Source organism: Rutilus rutilus (genome assembly GCF_951802725.1).
Source record: "Rutilus rutilus genome assembly, chromosome: 24".
Lineage (NCBI taxonomy): Eukaryota > Metazoa > Chordata > Actinopteri > Cypriniformes > Leuciscidae > Rutilus > Rutilus rutilus.
The window spans coordinates 25,547,444-25,568,218 of record NC_140228.1 but is presented as its reverse complement, the minus strand read 5'-3'; the positions used below and the strand labels follow the sequence as shown (position 1 = coordinate 25,568,218).

The following is a 20,775-nucleotide window of genomic DNA, read 5'->3' as shown; positions in this document are numbered from 1 at the left end:
AAATCAGACGTGTAGAGGGTGAAGAGGAAGGGTGATAAGACGGTCCCCTATGGCGCACCCGTACTGCTCAGGATGTTATCAGAGCAGCAGCTCTTCAGCCGTACATACTGTGGTCGATTTATTAAATAGTCCGTAATCCAGGCTACCATTGAGTCATCCACCTGCATTTCCGTGAGCTTATTCTTCAGCAGTGATGGTCTGATCGTGTTAAAAGCACTAGAGAAGTCAAAAAACATGATCCTCACCGTGTTCCCAACAATGTCTAAATGAGAATGTGCCTGGTCCAGCAGGTAGATGATTGCATCCTCCACACCGATACGGGGTTGATATGCAAACTGTAGTGGATCCAGCCAAGGCTCAACCAACAGACGCAGATGTTTCAGGATGAGTCTCTTCAGCGTCTTCATGATGTATGAAGTCAGAGCCACTGGCCTGTAGTCACTGGGGGTCGACGGATTGATTTTTTTGGGGACAGGAACCAGGCAGGATGTTTTCCATAGTGATGGGACCCTCTGCAGTTTCAGACTCATATTAAATATATTAACTACCAACTGCGCTGACGAGCAATCAGATCAGCCACAGGTGTGGCTCGTTTATGTGTCCTATAAGTTTTGAAATTAGCCGTGGATATAGCTGAACCTCTGACTCATCTTATTAATCTTTCACTGGTCACAAACAAAATTCTCAAGGTATGGAAGTCTGCTTATGTTTTACCACTTTTGAAAGGAGGTGACCCTACCTTGCCTAATAATTACAGACCCATTTCCAAACTTTCAGCATTGGCCAAAGTGTTGGAATCTTTGGTTAGTGAACAACTGAAAGAGTATTTAAATGCTCAGTCAATTTTATCTAAGCATCAATCTGGTTTCAGGAAAAAACAAAGCACTACCACTGCTGCTATAAAAGTAATTAATGATATCGTCAAAGCACTTGATGATAAGAAACACTGTGTGTCTCTGTTCATTGATCTGTCCAAAGCATGTGACACTGTTGACCATAGCATACTAGTTCAGAGACTGATCAGTATAGGTATGTCTCAGCACTCTGTAGGCTGGTTTATCAACTACCTCGCTGACAGGACTCAAGCTACGCAAGTTGACGGCCTAATGTCAAAATATGTATCAGTCTGTAAAGGGGTCGCACAGGGCTCCATCCTGGGGCCACTTTTATTCACTATTTATATAAACTGTCTGGGGGAAAATGTCCAACATGCATTTTTCCATTTTTATGCAGATGATACAATTATTTATTGTTGTGCAGCCACCATTAGGAAGGTGTATGAATGCTTGCTAACTGCTTTCAATAGAGTGCAAGCACAGCTTTATCAATTAAACATTGTGCTTAATGCAGAGAAGACCAAAGTCACTACTTTCAAACTTAAAACTTTGTCTTTTCAAACTCAAGGAAACAATTGTTAGACCTGAATATTGTTTCTGATCACGGTAAAACAACTGAGGTAATTTCATCTTATAACTATTTAGGATTTTTAATTGATGATCACCTTTCTTTTAAGCTTCATATACAGAATCTAGTAAAAAAGTTGCTATTGAAGCTAGGTTTTTTCTTTAGGAACAAATCTTGTTTTACTTTTTCTGCCAGAAAGAGGCTAGTCGATACCACATTTCTCTCTATTATTAATTATGGTGATCTGTTGTATATGAATGCCCATGGCCCCCATCAAAGTGTCTTCAGATATTGGATGCTGTGTTTCATGGAGCTTTAAGGTTTATTTCAAATTGCAGACCCCTCACTCATCACTTTACTCCACAGTGAATTTGCCCTCTCAGTCAAATCGCCGGCTTACTCACCTTTATATCTTTATATATAAGAGCATTATAGGCAGGCTCCCATGTTACATATCCGAATTTCTTTCTTTTACACAGAGTACTTATGGTTTACGGTCCCAGAAAACGATTTCATTGAATGTACCTCAAGCTCGGACAGAGTTGTTCAAAAAGGCTTTCATGTTTGTTGCACCTTCAACTTGGAATGACCTACAGAAAACACTTAAACTACAGTGTCTAATTTCCTTAAATTATTTTAAAGGTTATGTTAAAAATATAGAACGCGAGTCCATCCACAAGTGCAAATGTTTTAATTAATGGCACTTTTTATTTAATTGAAATGCACTTGAGTTGTCTTTGCCTCTTTTGTATTTGTTTTGTGTTTGTGTGATCAAATTTGTTCTGCTATCTTGGCCAGGTCTCTCTTGAAAAAGAGATTTTATATCTCAATGAGACTAACCTGGTTAAATAAAAAAAAAAAAAAAAAAAAAAGTAGTCCTGTGTTTGTCGTGTTAAGTGTCAGATTGTTCTACTGCTCACGCCTTGTCTCTTTGTCCTCTTAGTGCTTTTCTGTCTCCAGTTCCTGAGTTACCGGCTTGCTCTAGCCCTGGACTTGGACTGATCAATTCACTATTGATGACTAATAGTCTACACACTCTACTTAAATACATTTTGGGCCCTATCTTGCACCCAGCGCAATTGACTTTGTACACCGACGCATGTATCATTCCTTTTTTGCACCCGCGCACAGCGGACTTTTCCCTCCACAGACGCACGTCGGTTAACTAAGAAATACACTTGCGCTTCCCGGGGCGGTTCAGCGCAAAGAAGAGGCGTGTTCCGGTGCAAACGTTCCCTCATGCTATTTTGCAGGTTTAGAAAACAATTCCGCCACTGACCGAAAAAAACTACTTTAAAGTCAGTGGCGCGTTGCGCATGTTATTCATATGCTATTTTAAGGGCGCATGCTTGGCCATAATCAATGTAGCGTGTGCACAACGCGGATACACTTTGATTCTCTCATCTAGACAGAAGCACCCGGTTTCATTTTTGCAAATCATACATTATTACGATAGATAGATAGATAGATAGATAGATAGATAGATAGATAGTTTATTATAAAGACATACATCTAGCTTACACATTTACCCAAATTATCATACGCCTGTTTAACCGAAGTTAATTTGGGTGTGTTTCTCCATCCCCAATGTCACTTCTCTGTGTTTTACGGCCCTGACGAGAACGTCGGTCTCCTCGGCTGTGAACCGCTCCTGGCGTGCGCCTGGCAAATCCGCCGTTATAATAGGAATCCGCTATAGAACAAGCGCGCCTGCTCTTAAAGGGAATGTGAGATGACGCTCTGATTGGTTTATTTCACGTTACGCCCAAACCACACCTATGAATAATGAAGCTACTTCAGACCAACCCATTTTAGATTTGCGTCGGGCGCAAGAGTCATTTATCCCGCCGGTATAATAGCAACAGCGCCCAAGACCCGCCCACAAAGTTACTTGCGTTTCGCGCTTGATACTTGCGTCTCAGATCGTTAAAATAGGGCCCTTTATTTCATTCGCGAAATTTGTGTTGTGTTTCCTTGTGTTTCGTTTCCATGACAGAACGATCTGACCATTATGGATCCAGCGAATGCTGCTGAACTGAGAGACATTCTGACTAATAAACAATGCTCGTTTGGAACGTCAAGAAGATCAGATCATGGCTATGGGTTATGCTGTTCAGGCCTTGGTAGCGCAGGTTTCGGATTTGAAGACCCAGCTACAACATCTAAAGACCGAGCCTGCCCACGCGCATACTGCGCCCAACCCACCACCTGCTGTTCCACTCACAGACCGCTCCGCTCGCAGCACGGAACCTTGACTGCCACCGCCAGCTGCCTATTCTGGTGAGCCACAATTATGCCGTGCCTTTCTGACCAAGTGTTCGCTGTTTTTTGCTCTACAGCAGACATCATTCCCCACTGAAGAGTCCAAAGTGGTTTTCGTGATAACACTGTTGTCAGGACAAGCGGCAGCAAGTGGAACAGCAGTGTGGGAACAGGGACATCAGTGTCTTGCCTCATTTCAGACCTTCAGTGATGAACTCAAGAAGGTGTTTGATCGTGCCATGTCAGGCAGAGAAGCGGCCAGAGTGTTGGCAGATCTACGTCAGGGTAAGAGGACCGTTACTGATTATTCCATCGAGTTCCGCACGCTGGCTGCGGAGTGTAAGGGGAACGTCAAGGCGCAGTGGGACAGATTTCTGCATGGATTGGTCGACCGTATCCAGAACGAGATCTACGCCCTGGAGTTACCCACAGCGTTAGATGACTTGATTGATCTGGCCATACGACTGGACGAGCGGCTGCAGCATAGAGATCATCATGTCCAGAGAAGCCTGGTTCCAGCTTCCATAGCGGGTTCCATAGGGATTCCATAGGGATCTTCCCTTCATCAACTCCTGTGATACGGTCATGGGCAGAGCTCGTCTTTCCCGGGAGGAGAAGGAGCGACAGAGAACACAGGGACTGTGTCTCTATTGCGGAGCTGCGGGACACTTTGCTGTGAAGTGTCCCGTAAAAGTCAAAGCCCATCAGTAGTTAAGAGGTTACTGACGGGTGGCATTTCCTTGGAAAAATCCTCCATATCTGCCATGCTCTTCCTGGTCAGACTGCAATGGGCTGCTACGCATCATCTGTGTGATGCTTTGGTGGACTCTGGAGCGGAGGGGAGTATCATGGACCGAGACCTGGCCCACAGACTCAGGATTCCAGTCATTCCACTGTCCCATCTCCGTCAATGCACTGGGTGGACAACCTCTGTCATCCATCACACACTCTACCAGACCGGTGAGTCTCATCACATCAGGCAACCATGTGGAAGAAATACATTTTTTGTTAATTGTCTGCGTGTTCTTCTGTGTCTTGTTCTGTGTTGCAGAATGAACAGGCAGACCTGTCTAATGTGCCTAGTGAGTACCTTGACCTAAGGAAGTGTTCAGTAAGTCTCAAGCTGCTTCTTTTCCTCCACATCGTCCTTACGACTGTGCTATAGACTTATTGCCAGGTACGTCTCCGCCTAAGGGCAGATTATAGCTCCTGTTTAATCAGATCACTCCAGCGGATTTTGGAGTATTAGACCTCCCGAGGCTATCTGGCAGAGGTGGAGGCATTATTGTGGTTTACAACTTGAAGTTGCGCACAAGCTCTGTGACTGTTCCCCAGTTTTCATCATTTGAATGTCTGGTCCTGAGTATTTCTGCTCCTGTATCCATCATCATCGCTACAGTCTATAAACCACCTAAGGCTAAGACACACGCAGCTTTTTTGTCAGAGTTTGCGGACTTCCTGTCGATGTTGACTATGAAGTTTGACAGAATTCTAATTGTGGGAGACTTCAATATTCATGTTGGCCGGAGTGACTCAGTAGCGGCTAAGGAATTTCTGTCGCTAATTGACTGTTTTAGCTTCACACAGTTTGTAACTGACCCAACCCATAACAAGGGTCATACACTGGATCTTGTGATAGCTAATGGCTCATCTGTATCACAGTTTTCATCTATTGATATTGGACTGTCTGATCATTCAGCTGTCTTTTTTAACCTCAAACTATATAATTCAAATGAGCCTACCATCCGAACAGTAACCTTTCGGAAGTGGAAGTCTATCGATCAGACAGCTTTCTCCAATTCTGTGGTTTCCATCCTAAGCGATCTTCATCCCTTATCACTGGAGGAGAAAGTTCTGCAGCTAAACTCCACTCTTGCTGCTAATATTGACACTTTTGCTCCTCTAAAGTCATGTAAGGTCACATTCGCCCGCTCTGCTCCCTGGTATAATGACAATCTGCGTTCTAAAAAGGCTGCTTGTCGGAAAATGGAGCGCAAATGGCGCCTTACTGGTCAGAGTGTCTACTACCAAGAGTGGAAGTATCTTCTGGGGGGTTATCGTGCTCTTATGGAGACTGAAAGATCCTCTTATTTCTCTCAGGCTATTGTAAATAATCAAAATAATCCCAGACATTTGTTCCAAACCATAAACAGATTGCTTCAAGTTAATCCTGTTACCACTATGCCTGTTTCTCAGCAGCTCTGTGATTCTTTTCTACAGGTTTTTAATTCGAAGATTGTCAGTGCTCGCAAAGAAATGTATGTTAACCCTCACTGTGCCACTTCACTCCTTTGTACATCTGGGTTCACTGGTGTTTCTTTTACTCATTTCTCACTGCTTGATTCTGAGGCTCTCACAAGGGAGGTATCCAACATGAAATCAACCACTTGCTTGCTGGATCCAATTCCTACGAATCTATTTAAATCATGCTTCACTGTGTGGTGCCCTATTATCCTTAGCATTATAAATTAATCATTGGAAACTGGGGTCGTTCCAGCAGTACTAAAGACTGCTTCTGTTACGCCTGTACCAAAGAAAGATAATGCTCCTGTGGATGATTTTAACAATTTTCGTCCCATCTCTAATCTTCCCTGTTTGGCAAAAATACTTGAGCGTGTTGTTGCCTCTCAACTCTGTAATCATCTTACAACCAATAACCTCTTTGAACCCCTTCAGTCAGGTTTTCGTAATTTTCATAGCACTGAAACGGCGTTGGTCAAAGTTACCAATGACTTGTTGATGGCCTCTGATTCTGGAGCTACCTCACTTCTCATTCTTCTTGACCTTAGAGCTGCCTTCGATGGCCTATTACTTACCCATCTGGAAAGTGTTTTTGGTGTGTCCGGGACAGTTTTAGACTGGTTTAAATCCTATTTTACTGACCGTTCCCATTTTATTTCGATGTGTGGCTTTAGGTCTGACACTTGCTCGGTGCTCACTGGTGTTCCTCAGGGATCAGTTCTAGGCCCTCTACTCTTCAATATTTATCTATCTCCACTTGGGCATCTGCTGCGATCGCTTGGCCTTAATTATCACTTTTATGCTGACAATACCCAAATCTACATCCATTCTAAATCTGGTGAAGACATTGATGCTTGTTATCTTTCTGGCTGTATTTCTGAGATTAAAGCATGGATAAACAATAACTTTCTTTGTCTGAACAGCGGGAAAACTGAGATTATGCTTATAGGTTCCCGTCATCAAATTCGCAAAGCGGCTCCACTGTCCCTGTTTGTTGATGGCTCTGTTTTAGAGACCCATAGTAAGATGAGGAATCTTGGTGTAATTTTTTACACCAGCCTCACTTTTGATTTTTTTGTCCAGAGTACTGTGAAGGCATCCTTTTTCCACCTCAGAAATATAGCCAGATTACGCCCAATGCTAAACTTATCTGTCGCTGAAAAGCTGATTAATTAATTTGTGGTCTCACGGCTGGATTACTGTAATGCAGTTTTAACTGGAGTTTCTAAAACCACAATTAATAAATTGCAATATGTTCAAAATTCTGCTGCCCGGATCCTGACGGGAGCTAGGAAATTTGACCATATTACTCCAGTTCTGAAGTCTTTACACTGGCTCTCGGTCAGGCTCCGTGTTGATTTTAAGATCATGATGTTGACATACAAGGCATTACACGGCTTAGCTCCGCAATACTTATCTGGTTTATTAACCATTTATACTCCAAATCGCCGACTGCGCTCCTCACAGTGTAATCTGTTAACTGTTCCACAAACGCACCTAAAATCTATGGGTGACAGGGCTTTTTCTGTCTATGCTCCTACACTTTGGAACTCTCTCCCCCCTGAACTCAGGGAAGCACAGACTTTTGCCATTTTTAAAGCTCTTCTTAAAACACATTTTTTTAAACTTTTTGCAGATTTTATGTACAGCGCTTTGAGAAGCTGCTTTTAAAGGCGCTCTATAAAATAAAGTTTATTATTATTATTATTATTATACTCACTTTCCGCTCCTGAGAGGGAGGCCATGGAGAAAAATATTTCTGATTCTCTAGCAGCCAAACTCATCCGCCATTCCTCATCCCCTGCAGGGGTGGGGTTCTTTGTGGGAAAGAAAGACGGTTCCCTGTGTCCTTGACTTGATTATCAAGGACTGAACAGCGTCAAGGTAAAGAATACATATCCTTTGTCGCTGATGTCTTCAGCTTTCGAGAGACTGCAGGGTGCTTCCTTTTTCACAAAGCTGGACCTACACAACGCCCTGATCCTTTTCGTCAGTTTGTGGTGGAGGTCGACGCATCAGAGGTGGGGGTTGGTGCGGTTCTCCGTGCGCTTATTTTTCTCATCGTTTGTCATCCGCCGAACGCAATTATGACATTGGTAATAGAGAATTGTTGGTCAAGTTAGCCTTGGAGGAGTGGCGTCATTAGTTGTAGGGTTCGAGGGTACCCTTCATCATCTGGACCGATCACAAGAATCTTGAAAACATCAGATCCGCTAAAAGACTAAACTCTAGGCAGGCTCAGTGGGCACTTTTTTTGGTTGCTTCTATTTTTCTATCTCCTACAGTCCAGGGTCCAAGAACATCAAACCTGATGCGTTGTCCCATGTTTTTGACCAATCTGAACGCCCGGTTTCTCCCGAGTCCATCGTACCACAGAGATCGAGCCACAGATAACAGATCGAGTCGGAGGTCCACACTGCCTTACATGGGGTAACGCCTCTGCCCGGGTGCCCACCGGATCGTTCATTCGTGCCTGAGAGATTACGGTCCAATGTCATTCGGTGGGGTCATTGTTCCAAGGTGGCTTGTCATCCGGGGGTTAATCGTACTATTTTTCTTATTAAGCAATGGTTCTGGTGGCAAACTATGGCTCGCAACACACATTGTTTTGTACTGGACTGCTCGGTTTGTGCCAGTTGTAAGACTTCCAATCGACCTTCTGCTGGGCTCCTTCAACCGTTGTCAGTTTCTTCGAGACCCTGGTCACACATTGCGCTAGATTTCGTTACGGGCCTCCCTCCCTCACAGGGTAACACGGTGGTTTTAACCGTGGTGGACAGGTTCTCGAAGGCTACTCATTTCATTCCTCTACCCAAATTACCCTCTGGCAGAGAGACAGCGGTTGCTGTCTCAGACCACATCTTTCGTATTCATGGCTTCAAGAGAGACGTGGTCTCTGACAGGGGTCCCCAGTTCATATCCAAATTTTGGAGAGAGTTTTGTCGATTGCTGGGGGCGAGTGTTAGTCTTTTCTCCGGGTTCCATCCCCAGAGCAACGGTCAAACGGAGAGGGCCAACCAGGATTTGGAACGGGGGTTGTGATGTTTAGCGTCACAGAATCCATCCTCTTGGAGTCAGCATATCTCATGGGTTGAGTACGCACATTCAGTACGCTCATTATCAGTGTTGTCCATGGGCCTGTCTCCGTTTAAGTGTAGTTTAGGTTACCAGCCACCAATCTTTCCTAGTCTGGAGTCCGAAGTCACAGTTCCCTCTGCTCAGGCCTTTGTCCAGAGGTGCCAACGCACCTGGAGGAAAGCCAGAGAGACTCTCCTCCGGGTGAGTTTGCGCACCAAGGCCCAGGCCGATCGCCACCGGTCGAAGCCTCCCATCTACGTCGTTGGTCAAAAATGGTCTGATTGCCTATCAGCGTCGCTTAATTACCAACTGCGTTGACGAGCAATCAGATCAGCCGCAGGTGTGGCTCGTTTATGTGTCCTATAAGTCTTGTGTTTGTCATGTTCAGTGTCAGATCGTTCTACTGCTAACACCTTGTCTCCTTGTCCTGTCAGTGCTTTTCTGTCTCCAGTTTCTGAGTTACCGCCTTGCTCTAGCCTTGGACTTGGACTGATCAATTCACTATTGATGTACTTCTACGAGGGTCATCGGACTTCAGCCCCATTGCAGTCTCCTCGCTGCCAAGACCTGAACACCGACCTGCATCTCACATCAGTCCATCCAGTCTTGATCTTGTTTCTGTCTAATTAAATAAATTATCTTTCATTCGCAACTGGAGGGAATACAGTATAAATACAGCAACTCAAAAGTATGCACTTTTTCTTCACAAAGAACATAAGTAGGCAAATTGAGACGCAGCATATCACTTGTTTCTGCTTCTTCTTCGCCTGTGTTTTGATCCGGAGATTCTGTACTATTTCAGAAGATGCGTAATGGCGCCCCCTACAGTATATCATGGATACTGTAAACATGGATTGCCGGAAAATTCAGAAAAAAAGTATCAAGTTTTATTATACTTTTAAGTAGATCACCATCAAAAGATTAAGTACAAATATAGATATACTGTGCTATATAAAGGGCAATTTTAAGTATATATCTAAGAAAGAACATAAAGTATATTTCTTAAAGGTACATAAAAATATTATTATTAATAAAAAAATATATATATATACTAATAGCACACTTAAATAAACTTCTTTTTCGTAAGGGTACTGTCATCCAGGAAGTGAAGTGCGATTTGTCTTTTGGACTAAAACAGGGACAGATTGAAACTATTTAATACACTGGATTAAGTTGCCATTGCCTACATTTCCAGCACCAGCAAAGAGGAATTTTAGCCTACTTTACTGAGTGGAGATAATTTTTATCCAGACAGGTTTAATCATGAGTCCACACTGTGCCTGTTCAGTAACAGAATGCTCTCTGACCTCATAATTTTGAAAAGTTATCATGCCCTATTATGTAGGACAGGCAAACATTACATGCTCCGAATTTGAGTCATAGTTAAATACAACCTATTCCGCAGTATCTCAGGTGGTAATAGTCCAAGCATAGTTAAAAATTGTAGGCCGCTGGACAGCATTGTTAACTGCACAAATCATGTTGCAAAGTAAATATCCTGGGTCATGTTTTAGTATATTCCCTTCTGTTCTATCAGAACAGACCTTTGATTCATTTTTGGGCCGAGACTAACCAGCTGAGAACAGCTGGTTTAAACCAGCATGAATATAAGCCTAAAAACTAAATTATTTTAATATTTGAGCTGTTTTTCCCCCCTCTGCATTAAATGTTTGTGCTGACAGTCTTGGTCTTTGTAACGGTTTGGTCAAACTGGTTTGTAATCAGACACAGGAGTATTGGGCTGTATCTGAAATCACCTCCTATACCCTCATTCACTGTTCCCTACATGACTCCACTAATATAGTCTGCTGAATGACTGAATGAAAATGAGTGATCGAATTCAGTGGGTGGATCATGGGTGTTCTCTAGTCTAGCGGCACGCCATTCAGTGTACATTGATTTTACACTCGTTTCTTAGGTGCGTTATGAGATTGAATTGGTTTTGGACACAAACAAATTCTTGTCCGGATTTCAACCTTGGACTCAACCCAGGTGATCCTACAACCTGATCACAATTATTGGACCATTTCTCCACTGATAATAGCCACGGCTATGTGCTAGCTCAATACTGCACTCCTGTGGTCACTGCTGAGATATCTTCTAGAGACCATGTAGAGACAAATGCCAAACCAAGGTGTATCAGTCTGACTCCAAACAAAGGGAAAATAGTTTCATACATGGCTAAGATGAACAGATTTCTGAAATTAAAACAAGGGACATTTCCTAGGTCAGTTGTCAAAATATAATTTAAATCTCACTTGTTATAATCTATGAAAATAAATAAGACAATGCATTTTTGTTGTTGTTTTTTAGTTGTTGTGGGTTCCATGCTATTATAATTAAGAATTGTTATGTTTTAATACAACTGATTTTAATACAATTCATACACATTTTTTTTTATAGCAATAAATTATGATCAATAAGTCATGACAACATATGTTGTCATCAACAAGTCATCATGCTTTTATTAATATGATAGGCTATCGATCAAGCTTATGTATCAAGGGTCTCATACCAGCCACCGAGCGAACGCACAGAGTATCGTAACAACTGTTAACACACTCAGATGTATTAGTATGATTGTTTTGACCAAGAAAAACTGCTGCATTACCCTACAATTCCAATTTGCCAAATAAAGTGACCTGTATGATTAGGCTAATTCAGCATGTGAATTTAAGTGATCAAGCGTAACTGTAACAATGTTCGAGCTCATAGAAGAAGGGGGACGTTAAACTTAACTTTAAATGTAAAATAAACAACAAAACGAAAGGAGCGGCAGCGGCCGACTGTGGCGTGTAAACATAATACAAGCAGCAATGTAAAATGTCCCGGGCTCTCGGCCCCACCCTGATTCATACCACAAAACTTGAATATAACTTTAATACATTAGCTCAGCCATGAACAAGATTTTTGCCAGTCCAGTCAGATTGCTTTTCAGCAGCTGTGGAGGTGAAGACAACAACTCCCATGATTCCTCATTCCCAGTGTCATCAAGCTTCGCCTTTAGTGTAGTCCCATTTCGCCACTTGTTAACAACCACCTTTTTCAAGACACGTAACAGCTTAGAAAAATCACAAGTGGTGTAATACTGATTTATTTTGTGTCGTAGAATAAAACGTAAAAGTGTCTTGAGTTTGTGTTCAGCACAGACCTTATTTCTGCCATTTAACCAAAAACCCATGACTTCAGGACGATGGAACCAAGAGTGCTAAAATGCTAACTCACTTCCAGACTCATACCTGCACCACTCTATAAGCGCCCTCTATTATTATCCTAAATTATTACTTTAAATAATATACATTTAAATGCATAATACATCCATTTGTATAAACAAGAAATATAATAGGATGACTCAAGTCAACATTCAGTACTGATCCATTTCTAATAAAACATATATCGTTATGATGATTTGCGAAGGTGACAGTAATCTCGACCATAGTCTGCGTTCAGCAAATGCTTTATGAATATTAATTAGGACGTGCTGACGTTGGAGACGACCCGTGGCTAAATTAATATTCATGATTCAAGTCTTTCCTAGCGTCCATAGCCTATGGTTGAAAGCGGCTCTGCTAGCGCCCACGCGCCCACTTACAAACGTCCTCTGCAAACGTCTTGTCTTCCTTTGAGCCAATCAAATAGTATTATATGGCGAATGTTACATTTTACGTAATTAATATTTATGACTCAAGTCTTTACCATAGTAGGATTTGTTAATTCGCTTCCGGGAAATCTCGACCAAAGCGTAATGACGTAAAATCGGTTTTAGAGCACGCGAGCAGCATGCCAGCCAATAGGATGTGGTGTTCAATATGGGGCCGATCCCGAGACTCTTAAGTCAGCCCGTTATACTCCTTATCATAAGAGGACGCAGGTGAGTTTTAATCTTGTAAATAGATTTGTACAGTAGATTTAACACATCCGAAAGCGTCATTCTGGTTATAAAGCATACTTTTGATTTTTATTTGTACGAGGGATAAATCTGGTCAGTCACTACAGGCAGATCAGCCTTGAACGCACGCGCGGAATGACATAAACTGCTGTGATTCTTGTTGTTATGTTCTTAAATTACAATCATTTTATGATTTATGATCTTCTTATTTCCAGGCTATTCCATACACGGATATTTTAGGATTTAAATAGTCTCATATGTTCATCTAGTTCAGATTTAGATGACTTATTGCCTTTTCTCTCAATGAATGCTGCTCTTCTGAGAACATTGTATGATTATTATATATGATTTTGATAAGTATTATTGTTACAAAAGCTATCTTTTCGAATTATTGAACAATTATGCAGGACTATTTAAATTCATGTCCATGTTTGTTTATTGTCAATGAACCACCTGTAGTTGGTGCTAAAAACGTATCTTGACCAATATACAAATGTTTCTTTTCTCATCTTCACCACGAAGATAAGGCAGCCATGCATCCTATGAATATGTATATGGTTCCCAATCCAGGGATACCAGGCTGTCCACCGGGATTAGAGTACCTGACACAGGTTAGATAACAGCATCAATATCATAAAAATAAAACTGAATATATATATATATATATATATATATATATATAGTACAGGTCAAAAGTGATATCTGGCCTACTGTAGCAACATTTAAATATTAACCCTTTATTCAAATACTATTAAAAAGCTTATTGTGTAGAAGTTGTGCTTGGAGTCAATTGTTTTATTTGTGATAACGCAATGAAACATGCCAAATTGTGCAGACATAATTTTTGGCCAGGCTGTGATGCGTATAAATTATGAACACATGCAAAAACAACAGAGAATTAACAAAATATGAATAACTGATTATGTTGTAGTCAATGCATGTTTTTTTTTTCCTGTGAGCTTTTTGTTTTTCTATGCATTTAAAAAAAAAAAAAAAAAAATTGTAGTTTGTCTTTCTTTCTTTTTTGACAGAAAAAAACCATTAACCAAGTTTTGTGTTTTGTTCTTTCCTCATATTAATTAAAAACAAATATTCCCACCGGAATACTGTACTGTACTGTACTGTACTGTACTGTACTGTGTGTACACACGCACACACACATATATATGTATAATATGTATAAATCACCTGTTTTTCCAACTTTCTCAGGTAGATCAACTTCTTATTAAACAGAAAGTTGAGCTTATTGAAGGTATGTATAACAGTTTATTACAGATGGACCTATTTTTGCCCTAAACCTAAATATCCATAGGTAATTTAATAGAAATACTTTATATTTCATTAATAATAATAAGTCCTTTGTGTGTTTTATGCAGCTTTGGCAGGCTTTGAAAGCAACAATAAATATGATATCCGTAACTCCATGGGTCAGAACGTGTTTTATGCGGTGGAGGAGAACGACTGTCTCACCCGTCAGTGTTGTGGCCCCCTGAGATCCTTTACCATCCGTGTCCTCGATAACATCGGACAGGAAATCATCACAGTCAACCGCCCTCTAAAATGCATGTCCTGCTGTTTCCCGTGTTGTCTGCAAGAGGTGATCTGCCTGGAAGGCTAAAATGGCTCTGTAAAGCCAATATGCAGTTGTAATTGAAAGTGTAAAAATTATTCAACCCCTTCATGGCAAGCATCTTTAGTACTTAGTAGAACACCCTTTTGCTGTTATGACCTGCTGCAGACGAGATGTATAACCAGACACCAGCTTCTGGCAGTGTTTCTGAGGAATATTAGCCCATTCCTCATGAACAATGGCCTGCTGTTCAGTAATATTCGTGGGTTTGCGTGCTGCAACCGCCGCCTTCAAATTCCATCAGAGTCAAGTGACTGATGGCCACTGTAGAATCTTCCAGGACTTCTTCTGCAACCAAGCCTTAGTGGAATTTGAGTATATGCTTGGGATCATTGACCTGTTGGAAGGTCCAATGATGCCCAAGCTTCAGCTTCAGCTTCCTCACTGACGGCATGACGTTTTCTCCTAGGATTTCCTGATACTTCAATGAATCCATCTTGCCTTCCACATGCTGCAGGTTTCCAGTGCCAGAGGATGCAAAGCAGCCCCAGAGGATCACTGAGCACCACCGTGCCTAACTGTAGGCAGAGTTTTCTTTTCAGCATATGATTTATTCTTTTTCCTCCAGACATAGGCTACTGCTGATCCATTGGGCCGAAAACAGAATCCCAAAACTTATGTGGCTTATTTATATAATTTTGAGCACTTTTTTTGTGTTTTTTGCTCAGTATTGGTGTACGTCTTGGAGTTCTGGCATGGAAACCGCATGTGTTTAGTACGCGCCTTACAGTGCAGCTGAAACCTCAATGCCTGTTGCCACCAAGTTTTGCTGCAGGTCTTTTTCGGTCACTCAAGGGTTTTTCTGAACCTGCCTTCTCAGAAATCTGGTTGCAGCCGTTGATAGCTTCTTTTTTCTGCCTCGTCCAGGTAGTTTAATCACTGTTTCTTTAACTTTGAACTTGCGAACTATGCTTCCAATGGTGTCTCTAGGAACATTTAGTGCCTTTGCAATCTTTTTGTATCCTGTTCCTTGTTTGTGAAGGACGATGATATTTTCTCTTAACTTTTTGGACCATTCTTTTGACTTAGCCATATTTCTAACATGCAGTTAAACGTGACACTCAACAAACCTAATATCTAGCCAGATATTTCATGTGTTCTAGCTCAAGCACACCTGGTGCAACTAATGAAGCCCTTGATTAGTTGCATCATGTGTGCTTGAGACAACACTTGTTTTGCAGATTTGTGCTGTTGTGAGGGATTCTATTCATGGGGTTGAATAATTTTGAGACTTTCGAGTCATTAGAAGTTGCATTTCAGTTGAATTTGGGGAAACAACTTGAAACATTTGTTGTGTTGAACTATTTCAATTAGTTTTGTTTGATTAGTTCATTGCAAACAGCTGAAAGTCTGCACATTTTGCCAATAAACCTGGTTTGCAATGGGGGTTGAATAATTTTGATAACAACTGTAGTTATGAGAATTGCAGCATTTGTTTGCAGATGTCGTTTGCTTTGAATTACCAGAATAGTTATGATTAATGGAACAGTTTTGTTGATTCCTTCTTTTCACCCTCTCCTCTCCTCTCTTAGTTGGAGATCCAGGCTCCTCCAGGGAACACAGTGGGATATGTTCTACAGCAATGGCACCCTTTCCTCCCCAAGTTTACTATACAGAATGAGAACAGAGAGCCGGTTCTCAAACTCCAGGGGCCGTTCTGTGGTTGGAGCTGCCTGCCAGACGTGGACTTTGAGGTACATCAACTCAAACATTTGTGATTAAATGCTCACAGACACTAAATACTTCTAACATTCACTGAAAATGAATGATTTTTGTATCACACAGCCCTTAAAGGGATAGTTCACACAAAAATGAAAATGATGTCATTAATTACTCATCCTCATGTCATTCCAAACCACTAAGACTTTAGGTCATCTTCGGAACACAAATGAAGATCTTTTTGATGAAATCTGAGAGATTTCTGTCCCTCCATTGACAGCTACGCAACTACCATTTTGACGCTTTGAAAAGTTCAAAAGATCGTAAACTAAATCCAGATGATTGAGCGGTGTAGTCCACATGTTCTGAAGAGACACTATCGCTTTATATGATGAACAGATTGAATTTAGGCTTTTATTTACATATAAACATTCATCAACTCACATAATTTGTGGTAAACGGAAGCTTTAGCATGTTCGCTTGATGTGCAAGAACCAATGAGGTTCATTCTCATGTTACGCAGCATGTTTGAGCTTCAGCAAGAACCAATGAGGTTCATTCTCGTGTTACGCAGCACGTTTGAGCTTCAGCAAGAGCCAATGAGGTTCATTCTCGTGTTACGCAGCACGTTTGAGCTTCTACAAGGACCAATGAGGTTCATTCTCGTGTTACGCAGCACGTTTGAGCTTCTGCAAGAACCAATGAGGTTCATTCTCGTGTTACGCAGCACGTTTGAGCTTCAGCAAGAGCCAATGAGGTTCATTCTCGTGTTATGCAGCACGTTTGAGCTTCTACAAGGACCAATGAGGTTCATTCTCGTGTTACGCAGCACGTTTGAGCTTCTGCAAGAACCAATGAGGTTCATTCTCATGTTACGCAACACGTTTGAGCTTCAGCAAGAACCAATGAGGTTTGTTCTCAGGTGTCAACGATCTCATTATGAACTTTTTGAAGCATCAAAGTGGTAGTTGCGTAGCTGTCAATGGAGGGACAGAAAGCTCTCAGATTTCATCTAAAAGATCTTAATTTGTGTTCCGAAGATGAACGAAAGTCTTATGGGTTTGGAAAGACATGAGGGTTATGACAGAATTAAAATTTTTGGGTGAACTAACCCTTTAATTCCCTTGACAGCTTTGTTTAGGCTGGCAAACTGAGACTGATGTTTTAGCAAAAACAATACGAATTATTTGTTGCATTAAGAACATAAAGCCTATTTTTAGGATCATTAAGATTTTTTGACATTATTTTCAATTAAAAATAATTCAACATCATTATATTATTTGTTGCATCTTTCATTTATGCTAATTTTAGTTAGAAAAAAAAGTTTTTTTGCAATACAGGCATTAGAATTTGTTGGGGGAAATGTAACATGCTTAATTGTCAGAAAAAGTATTTATATAATAATCATAAAAACCTTTGTTATAGGCCTGGTTTCACAGACAGGGCTTAGAATAAGCCAGGATTAGGACATTTAAGAAGCTTTTATAAATGTGTCTTAAAAAAAAAAAAACATTACTGATGTGCATCTTGAGACAAAACAATGGCATTGACATTTTTGTAGATATGCCAGTGCAATATCTATCAATTTAATATCAATTTTTTTATATGCCAGTGTAAGTTGCGTTCAGTTAAAACAGCTCAAACATGCATTTTAGTCATTTTAGTCTTTTTCCGCCATTCCGTTTCTGCCTGCTGTCTGTTTGGCTCTGTCTATAAATGCCCACTAGGGGGAACTGTTATTCAGGAGATCAGTGGTCCCCAAACTTTTTTAGAGTGGCGTACCACTCAGGCATTTAACATCCTTTTGCGTACTTCCACTTAGATTGCAGTCACACCTTTTCCATTAAGGGTCAATATTTTCCCCCTTAAATTGGTTTTCAGGTGCATTTTTTACCTTTATAAAGGCAACGTTTTTCTAACCCTATTAATCAAATCAGTATCAACAAAAGCCATATTTTCACTGCAGTGGCACAAACCACATCTAGATGTTTACGCACTGTTAAATGCTGCTCAGAGGTGGCGTGAATGCAATTACAATGGCATAAATAATGTTATATGTTTTAAATAGAAATTGTTGGTTCACTTTGGACATTCTGCTAACTATAAGTAACTTTGCAACTACATGTCAACTAACTCTCATTAGAGTATTAGTAGACTATAGTAGACTGTTAGGTTAGGGTTAGGGTTAGTAGAATAAGTTAATATGTACTTGCAAAGTTACTTATAATCAGTAGAAAGTCAATTGGGCAGCATTAAAAAAAAATTTAAAATGTACATCACATAATATTACCTTTTTGTCGTTAATATTACCTTACAATTTTATAAAATAAATGTCACATTGACAATCGTGTGGATATTCAAAAAAAAAAAATGCATTCTTGCTCGTATAATATATTATGAAATTTAAAAACAACATTCTCAAACAGGGCGTGTTTTTGTATCGAACGGCGTCCGAGTCTTAAATCGATCTCTATGCACAGTCTGTGTCTATATTTGTTCTTCATGCTAGTAAGTGCTAAAAACCCAAGGTACATAGTTGAGAACGGCAGTAATGTAGCTTGATTTGCTAAGGCAGCATACTGTGCACGCTCTATCATATGCACACTGCTTGTGTGGATGCAGTCAGGTTTGAAGATATTTTAAAGAATGTTTGTAAATAAGAATTAATGGACCACATTGACTTCCATAGAATTTTTTTTTTTTTTTTTTTCATACTATGGGAGTCAATGGGGTCCATCAACTGTTTGTCCATCAGCATTCTTCAAAATATCTTCTTTTATGCTCAACAGAAGAAATAAACTCATACAGGTTTGGAACAACATGTGGATGAGAAAAAGATGACAGAATTTTCAATTTTGTGTGAACTATCTCTGTAAGTACAATTGAAAATGTTATTTACTACTTATGCTGTCTAGATTCTAACCATGGATGAAGTTGGCATCGGAAAGATCAGCAAACAATGGACAGGACTTCTCCGAGAGGCTTTCACGGATTCTGACAACTTTGGGATACAGTTCCCTATGGATCTTGATGTGAGAATGAAGGCAGTGATGATCGGAGCCTGCTTTCTCATCGTGAGTTGGAGTTTATGGAGGATATGGTTTGTAGTGTGGGAGAAAGGCCAAGAAAGTGTTAGTAATGATATTTATGTTTTTTTTTTCAGGACTTCATGTTTTTTGAGTCGAATAACTAACTGCTATGCAGAGGGTGTCGTAACGTCCAGCTCTGTGGAAATGGGTGAAAAGAGATGTTTACCTTTGCACTTCATACATCTGTGAAACCCTATGGAATGCATGTGAATATAAAGCCAGAAGTATAAGGGAATAACGGTGCTTTTAGAGACTGAAGTAGCTTCAGGTGTGTGATAGAACTGGTTGTACCGATTAAAGTGCATTGTTTTATATTTGTATCGACACATAACAGATTAATAAAAATAACTCATGCTATGAATGGCATTTAAAGGAATAGTTCACCCCAAAATAAATAAATCTGTCGCTATATACGCATGTCCTGGCTGCTCCTTTTTCACCATGAGATTAAATAGACACAACAGCCATACGAGAGATTTGTGTGAAGAACAGAAAGTGAACTATTCCTTTATGAGCTGTCAGTACGACTATGCATATTCAATTCTGCAGTAATACCTGCACTGAATGACCAGTATTATCCATTACAACACAAAATTATAATTTATTGTGAAACAGTGTTTTCAACACTTAGTTTTATTGATTACTTCACAAAAATATATTTTGCATGTGAACAGCTTAACAGTTGCTTAAAATGTTCATGAACATGTAGTAATTTGTTATTTATTGTGTGATTTATTTTTCTTATATATTGTTTGTTAGTTTAATTTGTAGTGTCAACAATAAGCTTATAAATATGATTGTTTTATAAAAAACTTCTTTCGTTGTACTCAAATTCTCCAGAAGAGGGCAATGCTGGTCTTTACTGTAAGTATATAAAAATGTCAGTGTTTTAGGTTATTTAGGCAAGATATTAATTATTATTAAGTGTTAATGTTTGTTATGACTCAGGTTTGCAATTTAGGCATATCTTCATCTTCATGACGCTTCATGAATGCCTGTTATAGTTTATGTCTGACTAACAGAATGTATTTATCAAGACACTGTTCTTATGTTTGTTTGTTTGTTTTGTTTAAAATGTAATGTATATTATAAATATTATATCTAGTGCTAAACATAATTTTATAAACTACACACGTTTGTCTAATCATTGTGTAGCCGATGTACTGTTATTTTCAGTCACTAGTTATTATTTAACACAAAATTGTGTCTTGCATAAACCCTTAATTGAAGTGTTTTTTTTTTTTTGTTTTTTGTTGGGGAACTTAGGGAATATATGCATGTGTACACAGAAAAATATAAATTAATTTCCTACTCTATATTTTTGTCTTATTTTCCAGTACACATATCTAAACATTCTTAAATCCAGATACATTTACTTGAGATGCTAAATTACCTAAAGAAATTGAAAAATAGTTTTCTGAAAAATTGGTCTAAATGAAGTGAGTTTATGCTTTAAAAGAGAACACATATCTCCCCATGGAATCAGAAAAAAATATCTTGTTTTCATTTTAATAGTTTTTTAA

General features: G+C 40.0%; 1 protein-coding gene across 1 annotated transcript; it reads left to right on the top strand.

Moving 5' to 3' along the window:
• Positions 1 to 12,750: 12,750 nt before the first annotated feature.
• LOC311283649 (phospholipid scramblase 1) lies at positions 12,751 to 20,486 on the top strand. The gene is made up of 7 exons (XM_084398201.1): positions 12,751 to 12,856; positions 13,397 to 13,485; positions 14,084 to 14,126; positions 14,251 to 14,471; positions 16,037 to 16,198; positions 19,079 to 19,237; positions 19,327 to 20,486. The coding sequence occupies exons 2-7, from the start codon at positions 13,408 to 13,410 to the stop codon at positions 19,354 to 19,356; spliced, it is 693 nt and encodes a 230-aa protein (XP_084254327.1). The 5' UTR covers positions 12,751 to 12,856; positions 13,397 to 13,407; the 3' UTR covers positions 19,357 to 20,486.
• The last annotated feature ends 289 nt before the right edge of the window (positions 20,487 to 20,775 follow it).

Coding starts and splice junctions, on each gene's coding strand:
- LOC311283649 (XM_084398201.1), top strand. CDS start 13,408: ATGCATCCTATGAATATGTATATGGTTCCCAATCCAGGGATACCAGGC. Junction 13,486..14,083: donor GATTAGAGTACCTGACACAG/GTTAGATAACAG, acceptor CAACTTTCTCAG/GTAGATCAACTTCTTATTAA. Junction 16,199..19,078: donor TGCCAGACGTGGACTTTGAG/GTACATCAACTC, acceptor TATGCTGTCTAG/ATTCTAACCATGGATGAAGT.